Source organism: Protopterus annectens, chromosome 10.part0, assembly GCF_019279795.1.
Source record: "Protopterus annectens isolate FY-2018-M chromosome 10.part0, PAN1.0, whole genome shotgun sequence".
In the NCBI taxonomy this organism is placed as follows: domain Eukaryota; kingdom Metazoa; phylum Chordata; order Ceratodontiformes; family Protopteridae; genus Protopterus; species Protopterus annectens.
Genome location: NC_056744.1, coordinates 189,481,894 through 189,506,724, shown reverse-complemented (window position 1 = coordinate 189,506,724; position 24,831 = coordinate 189,481,894). Strand labels below are relative to the sequence as shown.

Below are 24,831 nucleotides of genomic sequence, written 5' to 3'. Positions count from 1 at the left end.
GAGTGATGAGTAGAGGGGAACACTGACCACTTTTTCCCTGGATGACACAGCTTTTGTGATGAGGTGTGCCATGTAGACAGATTACATGACTAGTGTGGCACTGTGATTATCAAGGGTGAGACTACTGTCCATCTGTGTCCCATGGTCTCTTATCACACTTTCGGTGTTAAGTCGACTACCACCTATGTGGTAGTTCATGGGTACAGAGTTTTTAGCAAAAGGGATGTGAATGAATTTCAGACATTGAGCTTGAGGCTATGGTTTTGTCACCAGGCATCTGTCACAGTAAATATGACTCTGTCTCTCCCTCTCTCTCTATATATACATATATATATATATATATATATATATATATACACATAAATATAAACATCCATTGGTGTACATATAGATATACATATAGGCACATATACAGTCCACTTTTCATGGTGGGAATATCAATTATGCAAAGTATGTGAGGTATACAGTTATGTAATGATATTGCACAGTCTTGTGCGAAATGCATTGAAGGTGTTCTCAGCCCATGTGGCTTTAGCAGGCCTCACTGGCTGCAACACTGCAAACATAACAAATCACACCCACAGCATTTAACCACCACATGTCATATACCAGCAAACAGCCATTGTCCACACTACTGTACAGAACACAGATGGCATGGTTCAGATGTTTGACATTTAATGCTGAGCTACATATATCACAGTTATGTCCCACTGCACACAGCTACACACTGATTTGTCCATGGCAGTAGTTATGCAGGCCATCTGTGCATAGATACGTACTGCTGCCACATATTGATGTTTCAAAGTATGTAGAGTAGTCTTCAAATACATCTACTACATGCCAGTAAATACATATCTGTTACATACCTTTCCTTTGTATGTGTTCATAGTTTTCAGTTTGCTGTATCTTTGGCTTTATTTTAATTTTTTTTTTTTTTTTTTTATTTATTTTTTTCCCACTGGTATGGGTGGGGGTGTGCGTCTCTCTCTCTCTCTCTCTCTCTCTGTCTGTCTCTCTCTCTCTCTCTCTCTCTCTCTCAGCATCTGCAATGGGATGATTGCATGTGTGGCCAGCAAGTACAGCCTGCTTTTATAGGTATCTGCACATGTGCATGTGATGGCCTCTGTACCAATTGATGGCCACCATTTGGTAATTGCATGCAGCCTGCTGTGTGGTAATTGCAGTACTCACTGTCATAGCAACCCAATGCTATAAATTGCTGTGTCAGGTAGGCGTAGCCCTTTCAGCTTTCCAAAGTGGGGCCCATTCTTGTTTGCTGTGGACACCGTTGTGTAAGTCAGAAGGTTGGTACACTTCTTATATCTGAAGCTAGGGGTGTAGCCAGTGATTTAAATGTTGTACTCAGACCTGAATGTTGCCACTTCCACTAAACAGTTGTCAGTGTAGAATTGTACTCACCCCTACAAATGCTAACACAAGATACATGGGTGTATGTAGTTTCTTTTCTACTTATACAATTAAGTGCCATACAAAAGTAGTTATTGAGATGTATTCATTTGGCATATTAACTGTTTGTGAACTGCTATACTGTGAATATTAATTTACTCACTTTTGAACAGTTTGTGCTTTTTTTAGTGTTGACATTAACACAGGCTGCTCAAGAAAACTGGACAAATTTCAGTACTCAGTATGCCTACCTACATCCTTGGTAGACCCTGAACACACAGGTTTATTGTACATTTGGGTAGGGGTGCAGAAGGACTTGTACTGTATTAATGTGTGAACTTTATCTTGCTGGACTTAAAGGGTTGCTGTGTACCTGTTAGTTTACCAAGGCAAATAGTCTGTCTGCGTAGCTCCCAACTGTGGACCTATCCAGATAGTAGCCAGAGGTTAGCCTGTTATTCTTTGTCTGTGCACCACACCAGTCTTTTCAGCACTGGAACAATGGCATTGTCACAGTTGGTTGCTACCAGTACATGGCTACATCCCTTGGTATTTCACTGTTGTACTCCTACATATGGGTATGCTTCTGGAACTCCTTCCAAAGCTATTTGCACAGCGTGTAACAGCAGAATAGCTGATATGCCTGTGTGTTTCTGCCTCTGCCAAGCCTCTCAAACACCCAGGTACATATTTGAACAGACTCAGGGAAAAGTAGGTAGAAGTGAGGTACACCTTTACAATATTAGGGACATTAAGTTGAGACTTTGAGAGAACCAGAGCATATGGATTAATACACATTTCCTGAAGTACAAGCGGTGTCTAACTCTTAGTTATTGTCATTCATTAAGTGTAATTCACCACCTTTCTGCCTAACATCAGTAGCTTTCAGAGGGATTCAGAGGGACACAGCTAAAACCTGTCTCAAAATCAGGGACATGCCTGAAAATTAGTCACAGTTGGGAAGTATGGCCTCTGCCCTAATCAGATATGCTAGTGGTTGTCCTGCTATGATACTGTGTGGGGTTTGTAAAGTGCTGCTGTAACATTATTTCCTGCTAGAATGGCTGGTTCTCTTTTCACAGTCATGTAATGCAATTCCACAAGAACTGCTGGTAAAGATCCACAGAACAGGATTTGTGTTATAGCATTCCTATTTGTCCTTTACATTCACTCATTCTGATGCATGATATATTGATTTCAGCACTAATTTGTTGTATGTTTACCATGGCTCAATGGTACGTCATGCAATCTAGTGTGTAGTCCGGTGTTCGAGACTCACAGAGGTATTTTATTTTGCTGCTGATCAGAAAAAGGGCCCTGACATAGAGTGACTAAAGCACTTTTAAGCAGTTGTAAGTGGGTTTGCGCAGGTTTGTGCGATGCTTAGCTAAGCGCACACAGGCGCACACTCGCGCAAACCCACTAACTACTGCTTAAAAGTGCTTACTCCCGCTAACCCCCGTGCTCATTTCATTGAAAGAAAATGGGGAGATAGGAAAGTGGTGAAAATGGGGTACAAAGAGGGGAAGACAGTAGGGAATACAGCTCGGGATGTGCAGGATGGATGTAGGGAAGGCCCATAGCTGCCCATTTCTTTAACAGCAAAGGCTGTGCATATGCAATAAATTTGGAGGGAAATATGAAACCTTCAACCCCTGTGAGAGGGGTGATGACAACAAAGTATGCTGTACTGCCAATTAAATATCAGTTTATGTGTCCAGCGGACATGTGTACAAAATGGGCAGCTATGTATGGGGCGTAATGTTTTTTGGTAGCAGAATGCCCTTTTTTTTCAGGTGAGAGTGGAATGTGGGGTAGGGGAAGTAGGTATATTTCTGGAGGTAGGTTGGGGAGGTAAACAGACAAGACAAACAAGATGCATACAGGGGCGGAATATGACACGTGGTGGGTGAACACCATTGACGGGGAAGGATGTTTGGAAATCGCAAGCCCATGAGCCCACAGATGGCAACAGTGGAACTGAGATCCCCACCCATGGGCAGTCACCACTGCACCTTCACAGCCCAGAGGGTGGCTGTGCTGGGGGCTGCATAGGAGGGGCAGGCTCACCTGTGAGTCGCTCCACTCATGCCTTAAGCTAGCGTAGGGGATCAGCGACAGAAAGCTCGATCTCCCTATGCACCACAGCGCAGACCGTTTGGAGGGTGATAGGTGGCCCTCCTCTGCCCACGCTTGCATGGGGGGATGAGCCCCATCCCCTGCAGTGCTTCCACCTGAAGGTGGCACAGGGCCAATGGAGGAGGAGGTCCCAGGCTGGGCACCGGACCTGCTGGTGCCAGGTGCCAGCGTCAGCTGAGGTGGGACAGGTGGGTCTGCTTGGACCGGCCTTCCCATACATTCTATGTTTAGAAGGATTTAATGAAAATGTGGGTTAGTAACAGTCAACAGCATTCCCAATTAGTTATAACAGCATGCAGAAGTGTTCCCATTAACCCAACACACCAGAGTTCCAACAGTTGAATAGCAAACATGACACATGCATATATGCGACAACAGTGGACATTACACCAGCATGCAGGTTTAATTGATGGCAACAGGCCACCAATATTGTGGTATTTGAACAGGGCACATGCATCGAAATAAATGCAGATATTTATAAACCAATAAGACATATGTCCCAACAAATGTTTTGAGATTAGACATACCCATTGAGGTGTGGAATTGCATTTTTATGCACATACAGTAGGGTGGAAAATGATAGCTCCATTAACAACTTATATAGCCTTCTAGTTTACACTATATTCCTATTGACTGCAGTTATATGACCCCTACATGTATTATTACACAACACATTTGTTCTTAGATCATGAAATGGGTTTTGCTAGATCTTTATATACATGGGCTGTATCTGACATACAAACTGTCCGGGAGGCAGATGTTACTGCTACATATTTTGTGAGTTGCTCAGACACACTGAGATGGTACACTGACAGTTCTACTTTCATATACTTATCTAGATATGTGTAGGTGAAATTATCAGTTATATGTTAACAGCTCCCTACATTTCTGCCAGCACAATGACATTTCTGGGGAACACAATACCAAGCTACTCATGTGCCAGATTAACCTGTACATGCTGGGTATGAACCAACAGTTGAGGACTGTGAATATGCTTAAAAGCTACTGGCACTCCCTTCATCTACTTTATATGGGCCTACCCAACTGTGTGTTAAAAGCGCTTAATACAACAGTACTATTTCTATAATGCAAGAATACAACAACATATCAAAGAAAATGACACAGACACACTCCAGGAATTATACCTTTATTAAAGACTTAAAACACTTTTCTAGAGGCTCTCTCATTTATTTTATATGACAGTACATGCAGAATAATTATTAGAGAATTATTATACCTTTATTTATTGTGTTTGAACACATTTTTCAGGCTCTCTCATTTATTTTATATAACAGTACATGCAGAATACTTACTAACCTGCCTGGTGGCACAGCCTTAGCAGCCTATCTGCATAGGCTTGCTGATTCGCAACACGGACACCTGCAGCTGTGAAGTAATTGAAGTGATATTGAGACATACCTATCCATTGTATACACTAGAATAGCAATTCTTACATGCTTAATTCCATGGCTACTTACTCAGTAGTGGGGCATTTTGCATCCCACCTCCTGGATCCACTGGTCCAGTTAATCCACCTTGCGTCTTCTCAGGTCTGCATGGTGGTGTCTGACCTGCTCACCAGTCCAAGGGACACCTGTGGCACTGGTGAGTTCATGAACTAGACAGTCCCAGGCTTCCGCTTTGTATTGGGTGCCCTGGTACTGGCCCCGCAGGAGTCTATCCTCATGATGGTGGACAAGGAGCCAAACTACAACTTTTGACTCCTCAATGCCCCAACGTTGCACTTGAAAATGAGAGCCCTCTCTAGCACCGGCCATTGCTGCCTGCAGATGGGAGCTACAACCAGTTATGGATAGTATTCCCGCCTATGGAGCTTAAATATGCATCATTTTCCGCACTTATTTGTGATTGGCTAGTTTTGAAAAAATGCAGCTGATGGTGCACCTGCTTAGCAATGGGTAAACTTACATTGATATGTATGTGTTTGTTGAAAGTGCATACTTATCTAAAGATGTCATGGCTTAGTGGTTCAGTACTGTGATTATGGTGCACAGTATCCTGGGTTCAAGGCCTGTCATTGCTTTTTATTTCACTACTGGCCAGACCGGCTAGGAGGTGTGGCTATGTTTTACCGACTTTGCTCGACTTTGCCCGATGTTGCTCTACGTTGCTCTACGTTGCCTGATGTTGCTCTACGTTGGTTTACGTTGCCTGATGTTGTGCTGGTTAGCAAGGTGCACGGCTACGTGCACACATGTTCTGATTGCGCTAGTTGGCGTGATGCTCAGCTTCACGCAAAGCAATTGCGCTAGTTAAAGCGCTGCTAAGCTATGAGCAATTATACTGAAATGTGCTTAATACTGGTAAACTTTGCTTAGCAGTGCTTCACTTTGCTTAAGATACATTACTTCTGCATTCATCAGTATGCATAACAATTTCACTTTCTTATATATATATATATATATATATATATATATATATATATATATATATATATATATATATAAAATTCGTTCACTACTACATAGGCCATTTCAATGCTTTTTACTAAAATTTCATTGGTAAATGGAAGGAATTCTTTTCATATACGGATTTCCAATAGAAAATAAAAAGGGGAGTGGTGGGACTTGAACCGGGAATGCTTCCTGTTATTGTGAGGGTTCTACCACTACGCTATCGCTATTTTGCTTAATTTGCATATAAGTTTCTTATTATCCTCTTCGATGTCTTACTGCTAACTGTAGCTAAGCAATGGTCATACACGTGCAAACATGCGCAAATACGTGCAGCTATATCAGGAATGCTACAAAAAAAAAATAAACGTTTTATATTTTATTATTGTACTGGGGTTTAGAATGTGGGGGAGTGTAATGTTGGGTATGAACACATTGGAGCGGACTCGCTCATGTCAGTTGACATTTCCCTATTGTGATACTTGCAGGGGCGTGGATTTTTGGACTGCTCGGCAGTCCGACACACCCCCTACACTCATTCATGTTCCTTGTAAGCCTTGGAGTTGAGACAGCACGCCCTCATTAATATGCATGGCATGCTGCCATCTTATTCTTACACTGGCGTTTCCGTGTAAGCCTCCTCTACTCTTACACGGAGGATTTGTGAATCCTGGGGCTTGTCTTTAAGCTAAGTTAAATCATAAATAAGATACAATAGGCACAAGTACTGATCCAAGATACACTGCCAGTTATAGCAACACACAAACACAAAATTAACTCTTTTTTTTTTTCAGTCTTTGATTAATTCAGTTCACAATACAAAGATCGATGTCATCTTTAATAGTTTTTAAGGTACTTACGTATTATTGCAACCAGATTGCCGAAGCCCCCTAAATCTTCATCTTTGTGCAAAAACAGGTACGTTACCATTGAAAAAGGTATGTAAAGTTCTGTGTCACACCGGGTATGAGGAATGGCACAATAAAAGGTTTCCGTCCAATTACATAATGGTGTAAGGGCACACAAACTATACATGTGAAACCGGTAATGAAATCATTGTTAAACAGATAGAGTCTGACCAATAAACACACCATTTAATTTTAAACCATATGGCATCTCGCTGTCAAAGGGTACTACGAATTAAGCACACTATAATAAATACCATTTCCATGCATGTGTGTTTCGCAGTTTTTAAACTTGCTACGTAGCCGAAAGCTGCGACATTTGCAAGTTAAACTGCCAACAGGTAAGCAGTACATAACAACAACCATTAACAAACTGGGATCGTGACAGTTTACAGGTGGGTAACTCAATAAAAGCGATGACATGTGTACTTTCCTGTATATACAATGTCTTCTTTTTCATATGCATATTTTGTCTTTAAGTATCACACTGTAAAGTAAGAACTTTAAGCTGCACAATATCGCCATGACAGTTTGCACCAACCCAAGCCTTACTAAAGGAAAAGTCAAGCATATGTCAGTGATGCACGCAAAACGGGAAGAGGATTTCTTAATTTTTTTCCTGAAATCAATATATCATGCATCAGAATGAGTGAATGTAAAGGACAAATAGGAATGCTATAACACAAATCCTGTTCTGTGGATCTTTACCAGCAGTTCTTGTGGAATTGCATTACATGACTGTGAAAAGAGAACCAGCCATTCTAGCAGGAAATAATGTTACAGCAGCACTTTACAAACCCCACACAGTATCATAGCAGGACAACCACTAGCATATCTGATTAGGGCAGAGGCCATACTTCCCAACTGTGACTAATTTTCAGGCATGTCCCTGATTTTGAGACAGGTTTTAGCTGTGTCCCTCTGAATCCCTCTGAAAGCTACTGATGTTAGGCAGAAAGGTGGTGAATTACACTTAATGAATAATGACAATAAGTAAGAGTTAGACACCGGTTGTACATCAGGAAATGTGTATTAATCCATATGCTCTGGTTCTCTCAAAGTCTCAACTTAATGTCTCTAATATTGTAAAGGTGTACCTCACTTCTACCTACTTTTCCCTGAGTCTGTTCAAATATGTACCTGGGTGTTTGAGAGGCTTGGCAGAGGCAGAAACACACAGGCATATCAGCTATTCTGCTGTTACATGCTGTGCAAATAGCTTTGGAAGGAGTTCCAGAAGCATACCCATATGTAGGAGTACAACAGTGAAATACCAAGGGATGTAGCCATGTACTGGTAGCAACCAACTGTGCCAATGCCATTGTTCCAGTGCTGAAAAGACTGGTGTGGTGCACAGACAAAGAATAACAGGCTAACCTCTGGCTACTATCTGGATAGGTCCACAGTTGGGAGCTACGCAGACAGACTATTTGCCTTGGTAAACTAACAGGTACACAGCAACCCTTTAAGTCCAGCAAGATAAAGTTCACACATTAATACAGTACAGGTCCTTCTGCACCCCTACCCAAATGTACAATAAACCTGTGTGTTCAGGGTCTACCAAGGATGTAGGTAGGCATACTGAGTACTGAAATTTGTCCAGTTTTCTTGAGCAGCCTGTGTTAATGTCAACACTAAAAAAAGCACAAACTGTTCAAAAGTGAGTAAATTAATATTCACAGTATAGCAGTTCACAAACAGTTAATATGCCAAATGAATACATCTCAATAACTACTTTTCCTGAAAGTAATGCAAAGTTTTTTTGTCAGTAGTAAGGGCTTTCAACAGCTTGAAGTGTTTTCTGCACTCGTTTCTCTGCAGCTATGCGCAATTCGCAAGTGTGAAAATCTGGTTGCGATAATGCGTAAGTACCGTTTTTACAGTTCCAGCATATGAACTGAATTAAAAGTGAAGGCCATCCTCATGGTTAAGAGTTTTTACAGTTCCAGCATGTCAAGATCATCCTAAGTCCAAACCTATTACTTGCAATCATAGTAATCTACCAGTTCGGTTAAATGTGATATGCTTTGAACAAAACATACTGATGAATGTCAACTAATGGAGACTTGTCCCAAATCTATCTGAAAATGCAATGCAATTCTTTCATAAATCTTACAAAGATATAGGTTCCACTAAATGGTCTATAACATGCAGTATCCAGAGCTGAATCAGCCCTCTGTAGTGCGTTAGCTGTCAACCATGATGTAGGGAAATGACACTCCTTTAACAGTTTGTAAAATATTGCTATTAAAGCACAGGTTGGCAAATCTCAAATGATAATATATTAGTCCAGGTGCATTGTCAGCTTCTATAGCAGAATGGTACAAAGCTACATTCCATGATGTAAATGACACTCTCTGTGTGTCAGAAACAAATGTCTCAACTCCACGGTAACTCAACAGTAGGGAAAAGTACAAACTCCTGTAGTTCTGAAAGTCAATTTCAGTGAATTTATTTTGTGTTAGCACCAATTCTAGAAACTGCCATTGTAGTACTGACTTGTTATCAAATTAGGATACCTTGGATTAATATCATTTTTAGTCAGTTCTCTTAAGATTTTTTTCTTTAATTTGATTTTGGAGTTTCTTAGTAGATGAAATGAGTGTTCCTATGTTTTTTGTTTCTGTAAAATTGACATTTTTGGCATATTTAATGTGAGCATTTATTTCTCTTAAGTAATTATACAAGTGTTTCTGAAACACCTGTAGTGAGTTTATCCCACCCAAGTGTGACATGTTATTAAAGTAGCAAAATGTAAAAATAGGGAGGGGATTGTGTCAGAAAACGTAACTGCATATTCTAACTAATGTGTGCTTTACTGCTTGCAAAGAAGTACTCTGAAGTTCATTTATAGCAGCATGTAGACTTTCAGGTTCATAGGTGCTTAGGGCGGCCACAGTGGGGCAGCGTTTATCATTGCCACCTCACAGCAAGAGGCTCTCCGGTTTGATTCTCGGCTGGGGTGCCTTCTGTGCGGAGTCTGCATGTCCTTCCTGTGGTCGTGTGGGTTTCCTCTGGGTGCTCCGGTTTCCTCCCAAAGACATGCAGTAGGTGGATTGGACACTCTAAATTGGCCCTAGATGTAAGTGTGTGCATGTGTGTGCCTTCTGTGGAAGGTTGGGTGCCAGGCTGGCAACTCAACACCATAAAACTCCACTGCCAATCATGAGTGGACAGATGATCTGCTGTGACGACCCCTAACCGGGAAAAGCAGTAAGAAGAAGAAGGTTCATAGGTGCTTACTAGGCTAATGACCACAAAGGCCTTTTTAAGCCTAACCATGCATCTCAAATCTCTGACAAGTTCTGATACCCTTGATAAGTGTAAGCATGGGCCTGGGAGATGAACTATTTACAGGTTCCCTCTGTCCATTAGAGACACAGGTGGCAAACCAGAGATGAATTTCCGGCTTCCCATCCAATTGTCCAAGTTGCACTTGAATTGGATTAGGGAGGAACTCTGCTTCACATGGATGGGGAGCCTGTTCCATAGATGGGGTAGTCTCTGGGATACATACCAATCTCTCCAGCATGTCCTATTTACCTAGAATGGGTAATTCTGGTATTGTTTGTTTTGCGGATATGCAGGAGGTCCATCAGAGAGGGGTCTGAAAATGCCCTGTATGCCAGGCTTAGATCTTCCCTCAAAAGCCTGTAGGAGACAGAATACAGGGATAGGGCCTTGAGGCTGTCTGCATAGGACATATTACTTATGCCCTGTATTCTTTTAGTGAGGAACCTCTCCAGTTGTTGGATATGCCTGGTTAGGTACATACCAAAGGGGGGATTGTACTCAATGATAAGTCTGATGAATGCCAAATACAGTGGAACAATGGCATCCTTGGACTTAGATGCCATACCTTTGTTTATAAGTTGAACAACATAGAATAATTTCCTCACCACTGTAGACACATGATGATCAGAGGCTAGATTACTATCCATGTGTGTCCCTAAGTCCCTGACTACTGGGTTAACTCTAAGGGGTGTGTTGTCAATATGATAGTTACCAGGCATGGATGACTTCCCAAAGGACACTATTATGCAATTCTTGGCATTTAGTTGTAGTGTATGGCTCTGATACCAGTTGTTTGTCTGTGTTAGCCCCTCCTGGAGAACATTTGTGTCAGTGTGAGATTCAATGACAGCTCCTAATTTGCAATCATCTGCAAATTTAGTCAGCCAGAGACCACTGACATTGGCCATGACTTCTGAGAAGTAAATGCCAAAAAGGAGCAGTCCATGGACTGATCCCTGAGGGACTACACTTGATACTGGCCTCTTTGTAGAGGTAGACGCCACAATACTAACTTCCTGGGTCCTGTCTGTGAGCCAGTTGCCTATCCACTGGGTGACCTATGGGTTTGTACCTAACCTCTTGAGTTTGTCAACAATGTCCAGGTGGGGTATTGTGTCAAATTCCTTGCCCAGGTCAAGGCAGGCAGTGTGAACGATTTTGCCCTCATCCATTGCTTTGGTGACCTTCTCAAAGAAGTCCATCAGGTTGAGTAGGCATGATCTGCCCTTGACAAAACCAAATTGGGCTGGGTCCAGTGTCTGGAGGTTTATTATATTTATATTGATCATCTCCATGATAATTTTTTCCATGGCTTTACATATAAGACTATTTTATTCTTTAATGAACTGTATTTTAATAAGGAGTACTTGGTAGGCTGTTTTTAATGTGTTTTAGATAAGTTACTGGAGGAGAAAAACAAATCCTTCTGACAAACAGTCTGTATGTAACCAATATACTGAGCATTTCAGATTTAAATTCAGCTGAGTATTTGTTGTTTTGCTTTAAATGGCTTGTAGTGTTGCTAGAACTGTTCCTTGCATTGCAGTACATATAAAAGGAAACATAGCTAATATAAGTAACCATCACTTATTACAGATTACAAGTTAATTGGAGTGCATTAAATGACTGGGTCACTAAATCATTGGGGAACATTAGAAATGGGTGATAGCTCCTCAAAATAAAAAAAAAATCTTAATAGGTTCATAGTTTAGTACTAAGCTAACTGCCCTTGCGAGTTATTTTAAGCCTAGCCAATTATCCCTTGTGAGACTCAAACCCTGCACCTTGTGTTTATAAGGCAAACACCTTAGCCATTAAGCCACCCTCCCAACCAAAGAGTAAAAGTATGTATGTGTGCCTATTGTCTGTCTAGCTATATGTGTATTGAGTTTCTGATGCAGGCTTTATCTTATTTAGGGTCAGGGAAACCAGGGTCTATCCAGGTACTCAATATGTGTAGGACACGGATGTTATGTTTCTGATGCAAACACCAATATGTATGTTCAATTTGGAGGACTGACAGTTTTACAAAATAAGTTACACTTTCTGTGCTTGAAAGAATACTAGTACTGGCATAATATATGAAACAAGATATGTAGGTATCTTGAGAAATTGTGGTATTTACGAAATCTGTAGAATTCTGGGATACATTATTTCCTAATACAGGCTCTCGTATCCCCTTCACCTGTTATGTAGAAGGCAGGGTTACGGCCACCACTCCACTGGGACATGTTTAACTTTCTTTTTCTTTTCTACCACTACATTTCAAGTTAATCTGCTGTAAAGTTTTGAGTTTGCCTGGGTACATTACACTATACACAAGTGCCCATTTCCTTTGGGAAATTTGATCTTAGATATTAAGTCTGGTTAAGTGACTCACTTTAAGTCATACCTGATACAAGTGGCGACTGAAAGAATTAAGCACTGATTTGCTGAATGCACACATTTTAACTATTATTGCTTTACTGCCAGGCATCAGTTTATTTAGCAACATACATAAACTGTAACATTCAAGCAACACAGGTACTAAAGTAAATGATTTGCAGTTTGATCAAGATATAAGAATGCTATCTTCAAATCCATGCTGCCACAGGTTCAATCCTTGATGCAACATTCTATGTCTGTAACTCAATGCTCTGAGTATCACTATGAAGTTGCTATAGGTAAAACAAAACTGTATAATGAAAAAGATATTCTCTCCATGAATAACTATCAACAATGTGGCCTGCTGTATTATGTAAAGGAATGTATGATCCTAAATTTGAAATTATCTTGAATGCCTATTGTTGCTTAGTTATGTATGATAAATCAAGCCAAGCTTTCATTCCAGAAGTGTACTTTGCTTTTGCTGTGAGTTGCACAAATATGCAAGTGCAGAATGATGGACTCAAACCAAGGCCTTAAGGAAATGGCACCTGTCATTTATATTTCTCTGCACCTTATTCAGAAAGCTGCTGGGAAAACCCAAATGGCCATTTCTGTTAAAAATGGACATTGCACAAGCTTCTGCTCTTACTTGCTGCCCAGGCTATTGTTATACATCAAGAAAGGGATATTTCCTGAAGTAGTTTTCCCATTTATCATTGAGTGAGTACTGTACTAATACATTTTAAGACACAGTGCTTGGGCATTCTTGCTTTGTTTTTGTAAATATGCCATATGTCAGAATGATTATTTATTTGTTTGTTTTTGTTTTTGTTTACTGAGTTAGAGCACTGATGTCTATGGACCTTTTGCATTCTCAGCATGGCAGCACTGCCTTGTTAAATGACTTGCTCAGTTATACAGTTAGGCAAGGGAGGCTGAAGGAATCAAACCTTGCACTGCAGGAAGCAGCTTCATAATCCTCTGTGCCAGCTGCTAGACATTTGCCAGAAGATATCCACCATTCCATTTTGTGTGTGTAGTTAAAATATTTGCTTACAACTGATGAAGAAAATTTCACATTTGATTTGTGCTGTCATCTTTGCACAAGCACCTACACAATCCTATAAGTTTGGTCACAGGGTATGGCAGTAACAGTAGGACACTGCAACAATCTAGCACATATACAGACTTCATTTAAATATTAAAAAATGATAAATTCTTGTTTCATGCTAGAGATGGACTTTCTGACAACTTACTCCTATTTTGTGATAGGGAGCAAATCCTTCAGTTATGGTGTTGTCTTGATCTGTCTTTGTCCACTGCAGATAAAACAGAAGGGTCTCCATTTAATTTGTTCCATGTGTCACTGTGGAACACTTCCTGACATTTAGATCCTCACAAAGTAACTAAATATAAATTCATGCTAGAATGAATGCACATTTACAGAAGTACAGATATGCAGAAATGAAACTAGGACTTTCAGTTCATGATGTAGTCTCCCCTGAAACAGACTGCAATAAGTATATTTGCCAGGACTGTTGCTACCACAAAACATGAGGTGTGTAATGCTTCATCTTACTTTGTAGGAATATTAAGCACATTTATCATGGTACTTCCTCTTAAAGTTTACTAGAGTGTATTTCCAGCATGTATCATTTTTATTTCATATTAAATATATGATTGTTACCATGAGCTCAGATGCTGACCACCTGATATGATTTAACAGGATTAACTAAACAACAATTAAATATGTCTGCAAGAAAATAAATCTATTCATCAGTGAGTGTGTGTGTGTGTGTGTGTGTGTGTGTGTGTGTGTGTGTGTGTGTGTGTGTGTGTGTGTGTGTGTGTGTGTGTGTGTGTGTGTGTGTGTGTGTGTGTGTGTGTGTGTGTGTGTGTGTGTGTGTGTGTGTGTGTGTGTGTGTGTGTGTGTGTGTGTGTGTGAGAGAGAGATAGAGTACAGTTCTAATCATTAATGGATACTCTGCAAATAGATGATAAAAAGTGAACAAATACAGACACAAAAACAAGATCATTTGATTTTTTGATATTGCAGAGAGAAAGCAGATCCTAACTAGTACAAAGAACATTGCTGTGAAGGCAGCACGGCGCCGATCTAAAGTATTAGATGGCGATGCTCACCTGCCCTTGCCAGAAGCTGTGAAGGAGAAAAGTACTTTGTCTTTGCACTCTCTCAGTGAAACAGAAGATATAGTGTCTCATGGGATACTCAGTTACAAACTGCAGGCTAGCCCTGTCCTGCAACATGCAGCTAGTGAGGACAACCTGTCCACCAGCACGGGGGAGACAATGTCCCATGAAGCAAGAATGCACAGTAACTCTCCCAGCATATGGCCACAGACTCAAAAGAAGGTCAACAAAAAGATAGACAGGAGAGATGATTCATTAGAAGCCAAGAGAAAGAAGAGGCGTTCAAGGTCATTTGAAGTTGCAGGTCATGGGGTAAGTACATCACCTTAAGAATTTTGTGTTCATTCAGAATCAACATTCAGTGCTAGAGTTCTTGTACACGAATAGATGCCATATTTTGTAGAAAATGTGAAATTCTGTTTGTAGAATTTCCTTTGAGAGTATGCTTACTTTTGTAAACTTTATTACAACTTAAAATACATCAGATTAATGAAAAATTACCTATTTACAGAATGTGGAGTTCTGAAGAAAAAATTATTTGAAATTGACTATTATAAGCAAAAATAATGAGGACTGTTTTCTTTTTTGTCTTTTTAAGAAATGTTATCTGGTTAAACATTTTTTTCCAAGAAATCAAATTGATTTCCCAGTTCATTTAATTGGCAGGATTTTATAAAAAGTTGCCATTTGAAGAAAATATTTATTTTCATTTTCTACAGCTTTTTGCCAGCTATAGTATGCTGCTAAAAGTAACTAAAGTGATACAAAATGCAGCATGCATAGACCTGTATGCCTACAGATCCATTTCTTTTGCTTATGAAAACATTGATCCTTTCAAGATTTGGTTAGTAGCATTTTGGATACCCTTTTTAGTGAATAATGGGTTATGATAAGAAAGGAACACGTTTTTAACCATAAAACAATGACCTCTTTCTGTTGCATTACTGATTTGTGATGTTACAACATTTTTTGTGTGAATTTTAACTGTCATTTGTTGCTTAACCTTTGAACATCTTCTGTATGCCATTTCATCAACATCAGACAACTGGGATAATATAGGCAGTCACCGCTGAAGGAAGTGCCACTCCAAAGTGCAACTAGGAGGATTTCAGTTTAAAATTATCATGAAAACCATCACTTAGAAGAGAGACAAAGTACCATAAAAAAATCCAGAGGGACGAAAGAAAAAAGTGAAACTATACAGTCATTGATTGACAATGGACTGGTTGATGTAGCTTTATGTCCAAACACAAATGCACATCCATTCATTTTTTTCTTTTCCTGATCATTAGTACTGCATCACAAGACTGACAACATCAACCCAAATGCTAAATATTTATTTTACTCTACAAGCACACAAACTCCAATAATTGGGCTCACCATTTTACCATATGGATGCATAGAGGAGCCACTTTCAAAAATTAATGACTCCTATCATATGTAACAAACTTTACCAGATTTTCATTATTGTTAAAAAAAGTATTCCTTGACATACCAGGACTTTAATTAAAGAAAGATGTTTTGAGGCTGTTAGAAAGTCAAAGAAAGTACTCTGTAAATTTCCCCAAATTAGTATAGTCAGCTGCACAATGAGACCTCTCCAGCAACTTGTACTTTACATGCTGCAAAGTCAAGTCTTTCTTTCCTCTCTGTAAAATCAGCTATACACAGATTTTTTTCTCCTTACATTATCATTTAATTCTATTAACTTTGAAATAGAGCTCTTGATTTCATCTGAAAGTTATTGAATCAGCCCTTCATCACCTTATTCTACTATTACAATGCTAAAATGACATTAATTTAGTCATGGAGTAGTATATCCTCATTTGCATCACTAATATCCATTTTGGCCATAGACTTCAACAATTTGCTTAATATTCATATTTTGTAGTTTATGTAGCAGACTCTCCAGCACCTCTTTCATTACTGCCAAAAAAGCAGTAAAGTTCAGCCCATCTTCTTCACTAATGGTGTCCATCCTCATAGCTATCATATGATCTGGTGATGAATGCCCAAACCTCAAATATTTGTGAAGTTGTTCTGTAAAACTTTGCTTTTGCAGCAATACACAGTTTTTACTGTGTATTCATTCTAAGTATACTTTTATTTACCCTCTGTAAAGAAAAAAAATGGGGTGGGGAGCATTGGTTATGGGCCCAAATGAAAAATGCAGTTATTGCCAAAATGCCAGCTTCACTTATATGTTGCTCAATGCAAAGCACATTTACATTTTTTTAACGTCCACTTGTTTTCCTGTCACTTATCATGAAAGTTCTGCCTTTTTTCCTGTTCAGATCTCACTTTATTTCATGAAAGAATAAGTCTCAGTCTGCTTGGCAAAGTGTAAAAAGCATAGATTATGTAGCTTCCCTACTGTTCTTCAGTCTCATAATTTTACATCTTGAGAATTGTCTTTCTGGGGTCATCAGCCAAACTAAGTTATTTTACAAAGAGTTATGTGTTGAAGAAATCTTTATATGAAAAGTAGAGATGGACTATACGGCAGTATTGTATAAACTAGCAGGCATTCTGTTTTGGCCAGTGATGTGTTACATCTATCCACATAATGTTACCAAGTTCTGCACTGTATAAAAAAATTGCAGGCAGCTATCATTTACCTTACTAACTCAAATGACAACTCACAGTCACTTATGAATGAGCAGAGCTGACAACTTTCACACCTTGCAAGGACATGCATAGATGGATGGTCCTTTAAGGAATGTAGCTTTGGGCAGTTAACATTGTCTATTCATCTCTTTTGTATTAAAGACAGTTTAAATGAACCATAAAAGACTTTATACCAGCTACAAATGGGCAAAAATAAAAAATAATTCAGTTAAAAAATAACAAAAACAAAAGATATGTGCGGATAAAACCAAAACCAAGACAGTAAATCGTCACACAGGAGAAGTAACCAAATAAGCATCTTGGATTTGTATTCATGAATAAAGCAGCTGAACTACATTTGAGTCTAGTGCCCTTATTTGGTTACTTCTCCTGTGAGACAAAAAATAAGCAACGGCACTTCTTCCTTAGACTATCAAAGAAGCCAGTGATTCACAATGTAAACAATCTGATGAAACAGATGGGCAAAGTTAGTTATGATGGCCATAATACATCATATTATAGGGACCCAAGCTATATTTTGAGTGGAAGACAGAGTCTAAATAATAAAATCATATCAGTATGGCAGTTCATGTGGCAGACATTGTGGGTACAAGACAGAAAAACTATTTTTGAGGTGCCAGTAGTCTCTCTTAGAACACAGGCAAATGAATGCATGGATGTTTAATTACAAAGTTATGCTCACACAATCAATCTCCTTAACTAAGGGCAAGAACATTACCATTTCTCATAATTACACGTCTCTGACATCTGGGAGGAATCTGGAGTGCCCAGCTAAAACAGCATACATATAAGGGGAGGAAAACACTTTGCACAAAGGACATATACTTGGGAAACAGGGTCTATATTACAATGTAGAAAGACGAGTTTGCTGAACACATCTTAATCGGCACATAAACATCAACCTTTTGAAATGCCGAATGGCCTCTCCAGCAATTTTTTTCCCAGGGGTAAAAATCACTTGGCCATCATCGGGGATTTGCCCTTGTCCCCACTGTCATGTGATCTCAGAGTTGGTATATTTAGTTGAAGGGTTGGGGGGGTGAAGCCCTCCACTATGTAGGGTTTGAAAGTTTGGTTTGTTTGTGTACGGCCGAGTGATTTTTTTTTTCCCCTGGGGAAAAAATTCGCTGAAGCAGCCATTCGGCATTTGAGAAGGTTGATGTTTACATGTCAATTGAGACACGTTCAGCGAACTCATCTTTCAACATCATAATATAGACCCGGGAAACAAGCTGGAGGACCAAGAGATGTGGGCAGCAATGGTACCTTTGGCACTACTGTGCCAGACACTTTCTTATGCAAACTGCTGGGTTGGATGCACCTAATGACTGTCTGTGTTTGAAAAGGATGGGCTGATTACTGCTATAAAAGTGGCAATGTTTATTCATGGTGATTTCTGTCATGATAGTACAAGAGAAGGGGTCTGACAATTGACTGAACATGTAGGTTGTAAAGGATCTTCTAAATGAAGTATATTTTTATTTCATCTAAACTTACCAGATAACCTATTTATTGTTATCAGATAACAGCCAGGATACATATTTAGCAATGTAGGTTATTTATTTATGTATTTATGTATGAATGTATGCATTTTACTTCTTTTCATATCCAGTGGTAAAAAGAAGATGGTATGTAAGCTAGTAATTCTGACATGTGAGTTTAATAAATGTAAGTCCATAAAATGACTGGAAAAACTTGTAGAATTTCAAAGCATGGTGACACAGTAGTACAGCAGTTAGTGTTGCTATCTCACTGTTCTTGGTTCTCTAATCTGGTCCCCAGCTGAGGTGCCTTCCTCTTGAAAGCACCATATTCACCATGTGGATGCATGAGTTTTTACTAGCTGTTCCAGTTTCCGCCCAAATCCAAAAGGTATGAGAACATGTAAGTTAAGTGATGATCTTCAGAATTGCCTGTAGTTGTGTGTGCAATGTACATGTCAATATGCATCTTTTCTAATAGACTGGCATCCTGTCTGAGGAAAAGGATCCCAGCCTCATAGCTTTAAATGAATGCAACATTCATAGACTCCTCATTCAGTGAAACAAACATGTCAATTCCAAAGGTAGTAGCAAACCAACAAAGTCATAAAATAATTCTAAAAGTGTTTTTTTTTCTGTTTTTGTCTGGAGGACAGTCCCCCTCCTGTTTTTCCATATCTATATGTACAATGACACCAAGATCATCAAACCTTAAGGGCAATGCAAAAAATGTCCTCGCCTCCATGTTTCATCTAACTCCCACTTCTTATCAGTAGTATGTTTGAGAAATCTGGACTTGCCAGGTCAGGAGTTCATGAACTTTACATCTGTGTCATCACCCTTCTCTGCAGCCATGAACAGGAGAAAGCAGTTACCAGAAAAATCCATGAATGAAAGAAACCAGCAAGTTTCCCATTCACTGTTCAGTGCCCTGCTTGCAGTTTTCTGATACTTCTCTTTTTTTAGTTAATGCACAATATATCAATTCACATTCACACTGTGGTCATGTTGTGCAAAATCAAGCACTTACTGTAGGGAATAATGTAAGCACTATTAATGACTCCTTTTGGTCATTGTGCAAAAATTAAACCTAGTTTGTTTTCATAATTATAGGTGGACACAAACTCAATTTTAGTTATATTAGTCAAAAATGAAGAACCAGTGACCACCCCCTACCACTTCACACAGCCAGGCCATTCTTCTGCTCGGGTTCATAGGTGGGTACTAGGCTATCTGCGCGAAGGCATTTATAAGCCTAGCCACAATGTGTTGGCTTTCGCCGCCCCCATAGATTAGTTCCCTGTGCCTCTGTCCAGCAGAGCCACTGAAGTGATCCCTGGGGTAAACTTTCTGTTTCCCATCCACTCATCAAGGTTTCTCTTGAAGAGTGTTAGCAAGGAGCTCTGCCTAATGTAGATTGGAATCTTGTTCCAAAGCATGGGAAGTCTCTGGGACAGGAATCTATCCCTCCAGCATGTCCTATTTATTGTTGTAGTGAGGTTTAGATCCCTAGAGCGTGTGGCTCGAGGTGATAAGCTTTTCTTTAGGTGGAGCATGTCCAACAGTTCTGGGTTGGACATGGCCTTGTATGTCAGGCAGAGATCACCTCTGAGTAGGCGGTATGCAACTGAGTACAACTGGAGTTTCTTCAGTTGAGCTGCATAGGGCATCTGCTTGAGGCCAGTGATCCTCTTGGTGAGGTACTTCTGTCGTCTTTCCAGCTGTTGCAGGTGTCTTGTAATATACATCCCAAATGGGGCATTGTACTCTATGATGTGTCTGATGAGCGATGAGTAGAGGGGCACAATGACCTCTTTTGATCTGGATGCGAACCCTTTTGTAATAAGGTGGGCCATGTAGAAGGATTTTCTAACCACTTTGGAAATGTGATTATCAAAGGAGAGATTAGTATCTACTCAGGTCCCCAGATCCCTTATTACATCTTCCGTATTTAGGGGACTACCACCTATGTGGTAGTTTGTGGTTACTTTGTTTTTTCCAAAGGGGATGACTATGCACTTTTTGGCATTTAGCTTGAGGCCATGATTTTGACACCAGGTATTTATCTCAATGAGACTCTTTTGCAGGACGTCTATGTCAGCCGGAGAGTCAGTTATAGCCCCTAGTTTGCAGTTGTCTGCGAACTTGGTCAGCCATAGTCCTCCTGTACTTGCCTGTACCTCTGAGAAGTATATGCTGAACAGGAGGTTTCCTAGGACTGAGCCCTGGGGAACATCAATTGTAACCGGTTTAGAGTCAGACCTAGCTCCTGCAACTCTTACCATGTGGGTTCTGTCCGTGAGCCAGTTGGCAACCCATCTTGTGATGTAGGAAGTTATGTTCAGACTGGTGAGCTTGTCTATAATACCAGAATGGGGAATGATATGATGTCGAAGGCCTTTGCGAGGTCTAGGTAGGCTGTGTGTACCACCTTTCCCTCGTCTATAGTCTTGGTAACTGTCTCAAAGAAGTCCACCAGGTTTAGGAGGCATAATCTGCCCTTAACAAAGGTGAACTGGGTAGGGTCCAGTGTTTGGAGGTTCCCAATGTCTCTGTTAATGAGTTCCATGATGATGCGCTCCATAACCTTGCAGACCAAGCTAGTCAGGCTTATAGGGCGATAGTTTTCGGGGTCTGTTGTGGCTCCACCATTGTGGAGCGGAATAACCGTTGCTGTCCATCACTCTATGGGTACATAACCTGTGGAGAGGCTGAGTTTGAACAGTGTGTTTAGGTGAGGGGTTAGTTCATCTTTGAGCTCGAGTAGGACACAGCCTGGGACACTGTCCAGTCCTATTAATGCTGTGTTTTTGGCTTTGGACAGGGCTGTTTTAACCTGAGTGTCTGTTATTTCAGGGGCTCTGCATTCTTCTGGTATGGTTATGGGCCCTTTTGGGGGTGAGAGCGGGGTGAAGTTTGCGCTGAACCTGTCTGCCAGGATGTTGGCAATATCGGTCAGTTCAGTGTATTTTGTACCATTCTGCACTAACTCTGAGCAGATCTGAGCATTGACACTTAGATTCTTGATATAGTTAAAGAATGCTTTGTGGTTATCTTTGGAGTCCTTGGCAATTTTTCTTTCGAAACTCACCTTGGATGATTTTATGAAGGATCGTAGTTTCTCGCTGATACTGATCAGGGATGTCTTCCCTTCTTGGGAAGCAACTGGTCTGAAGTCCAAGTGTGTAATCCAAAGGCTTAGAATAACAGTTACAATTTAATTGGCTACTAACAAGCAGTAATAAATGCAGCAGAATAAATGCTATTAAGTACTTTTAAGAACAGGCAGCAAAAGCAAAATAAGTAACAAAATAGGAAGAAACACAAACACAGTAAGCAGATGAATAAAGTGCAAACATTTTTTTTTCTCTCTGTATTAGAATGAGCTAAGGACACCAGACTGGAAGGAGTGTCAAAGATCATATATACTCTGTGTGTCAGCTAGATGTGATTCCTTGGCTGACATTCTGGTTTTTATATGATGTTGTGCAGGATCCAAATAGTAACTAAAAGACTGATTACATGTCTAATTATGGCCTGTGAACACAGACTGAAAGTTTATTTACATGTCTAACAGTTGTCTATAAAGGACTGATGCTGTATAACCTTGCTGAGGGAATAGACAATGCAAGCATTGTGGTAGGGATGTTTTTGAATTCAGAAAGCATACACAGAGTACACTTTGTGGTAACCTTAATGTATTTGGCTTGTTTGTTTGTAATACTGTTTATTTCTCTCTTATATTGCGTAATGTGTTATACTTTGATATTATCATTTTGCTCTACTGTACATTTTTATAGTTTCATTTTATTGTTTTCTTGCCACAGAACTTCTGTCTTAGGAATTCTGCTGAAAATTGACAATGTCCAGGTTTATCTTTGACAACAAACAAAACAAGTGATAATATATCATCTTAAATGTGAAGTAATGTTGAGCAACATGTCTTATTTATAGAACTGTATTTAGCAACATACATCATTTATGAAGGCAGAAAAGTAGACGCATATGGGATTCATACTTACTTACTGTGAACTTGAGGAAAAAAGTACAGTTGTGTACACTTACCATAAATGTAGATGTTCGAGTGTATTCACTGTTGCAGTCATTACATTTGAGTAATCTGCTGGCAGGTTGCCCTCAGTCGGCCTGAATTCCAAAGTCTTCGGTCCTGCGTCAGTTGCTGTCTTCTCTTCCATGACGTCAGGTCATCGGGGGTATAAAACATGCAGCTGACGCCATTTTCTTTAGTTTTTCTTGCCCTCGATGTCAGGTGCCCCCAAAAAGGTAGCAATATTCTAAATATATATATATATATATATATATATATATATATATATATATATATGTATATATATACATGCATCAGTATAAACTTTACCTTCATCTACAAGCAAATACACCACATAGGTTGTAGAAGATAGAGAAGGAAAGATAAACTGTAGAATGACAGGGGGATGGCGGGAGGGTAACATGGACTGCAACAGTGAATACACTCGAACATCTACATTTATGGTAAGTGTACACAACTGTAATATGTTCTTCATGTTTCACTGTTGCAGTCATTACATTTGGGTAGAATCCCAAAGCTATGGTTGGGAGGCTGGAACTAAACAGCATTAGGTGAGGCTATAAGGCCCTGCAGCACTGCAGTGGCAAAGCCTGCCCTGGACTTAGAGTAGAGAGGCAAATGGTAATGCTTTGTAATGGTGTGAAAAGAACTGCAAGTAGCAGCCTCTAGAATGTCCTTGGTTGGTACTCCTCTGAGAAAGGCTGCTGAAGTAGCTGCAGCCCTGGTGGAGTGAGACCTAATGCCCTTGGGTACAGGTTTGCCATGGTGTAAGTAGCAGAAACGGATGCAATGGCTTATCCACTTTAAAATTGGCTGCTTTGAAATAGCCTTTCCTTTTGATCCTGCAGCATGTGACACTATTAATTGCTCAGTTTTTCTTAGAGCTTTAGTCCTGCTCAAGTAGAATCTTAGCTGTCTGTGTACATCCAAGGAATGCAGAATTCTCTCCTCTTTGTTCTGCGGATTTGGATAAAAAGTTGGCAGATGAATTGTTTGGTTAAGAGCCACACGGGAAATTACCTTAGGTATAAAAGTAGGATTTGTCCTGAGAGACACCCTGTCTGTGTAAAATATGATAAAAGGCTCTACAGCCATACGTTCATAGGTTCATAGGTAGGTACTTGGCTATTGGCCCTAGGGCCTATACAAGCCTAGCCAAAAAGGTACCCTGGCTTTCGCCACCCAAGAAAATTATTTTCCTGTGCCCCTGTCAAGCAGAACCACAGAAGTGATCCCTGGGGTGAATTTCCTATTACCCATCCAATCATCAAGATTTTTCTTGAATAGTGTTAATGAGGAGATCTGTTTGACAAAGATAGGTAGTCTGTTCCAGAGTACGGGAAGTCTCTGGGACAGGAATCTATCCCTCCAGCATGTTCTGCTTATTGTGGTGACAAGGTTTAGGTCCCTAGAGCGTATAGCTCAGAGGGATTGAGATTTCTTTAAGTGGATCATGTCCAACAGCTCTGGGTTTGACATAGCTTTGTATGTCAGGCAGAGATCGCCTCTGATTAGGCGATATGCGACGGAGTAAAGTTGGAGTTTTTGAGACGGTCTGCGTAAGGCATCTGTTTGAGGCCAGTAATCCTCTTTGTGAGGTATTTTTGAGGCCTTTCCAGTTGTTGTAGATGTCTTGTGAGGTACATACCAAAAGGGGCATTGTACTCTATAATGGGTCTAATGAGTGATGAGTACAGGAGAACAATGACCTCTTTTTTTCTGGATGAGAAACCTTTTGTGATGAGGTGTGCCACGTAGAAGGATTTCCTGACCACTGTTGCGATGTGATTATCAAAGGAGAGACTACTGTCCATCTGTGTCCCAAGGTCTCTTATCACACTTTCGATGTTAAGTAGACTACCGCCTATGTGGTAGTTCATGGGTACAGAGTTTTTACCAAAGGGATGACAATGCACTTTTTGGCATTGAGCTTACCATGTCTTTGACACCAGGCATCTGTCTCAGTGAGGTCCTTT

At 40.1% G+C, this 24,831-nt stretch overlaps 1 protein-coding gene across 2 annotated transcripts in view; it reads left to right on the top strand.

Annotated features, from left to right (window-relative positions):
* KIF19 (kinesin family member 19) overlaps positions 1-24,831 on the top strand; it is a 1,202,512-nt gene that overhangs the window by 1,137,907 nt on the left and 39,774 nt on the right. For both annotated transcript variants that reach the window (XM_044085136.1, XM_044085135.1), the window contains exon 18: positions 14,583-14,989. In XM_044085136.1, the coding sequence (XP_043941071.1) occupies positions 14,583-14,989 (407 nt within the window). The remainder of the gene's footprint in view (positions 1-14,582; positions 14,990-24,831) is intronic.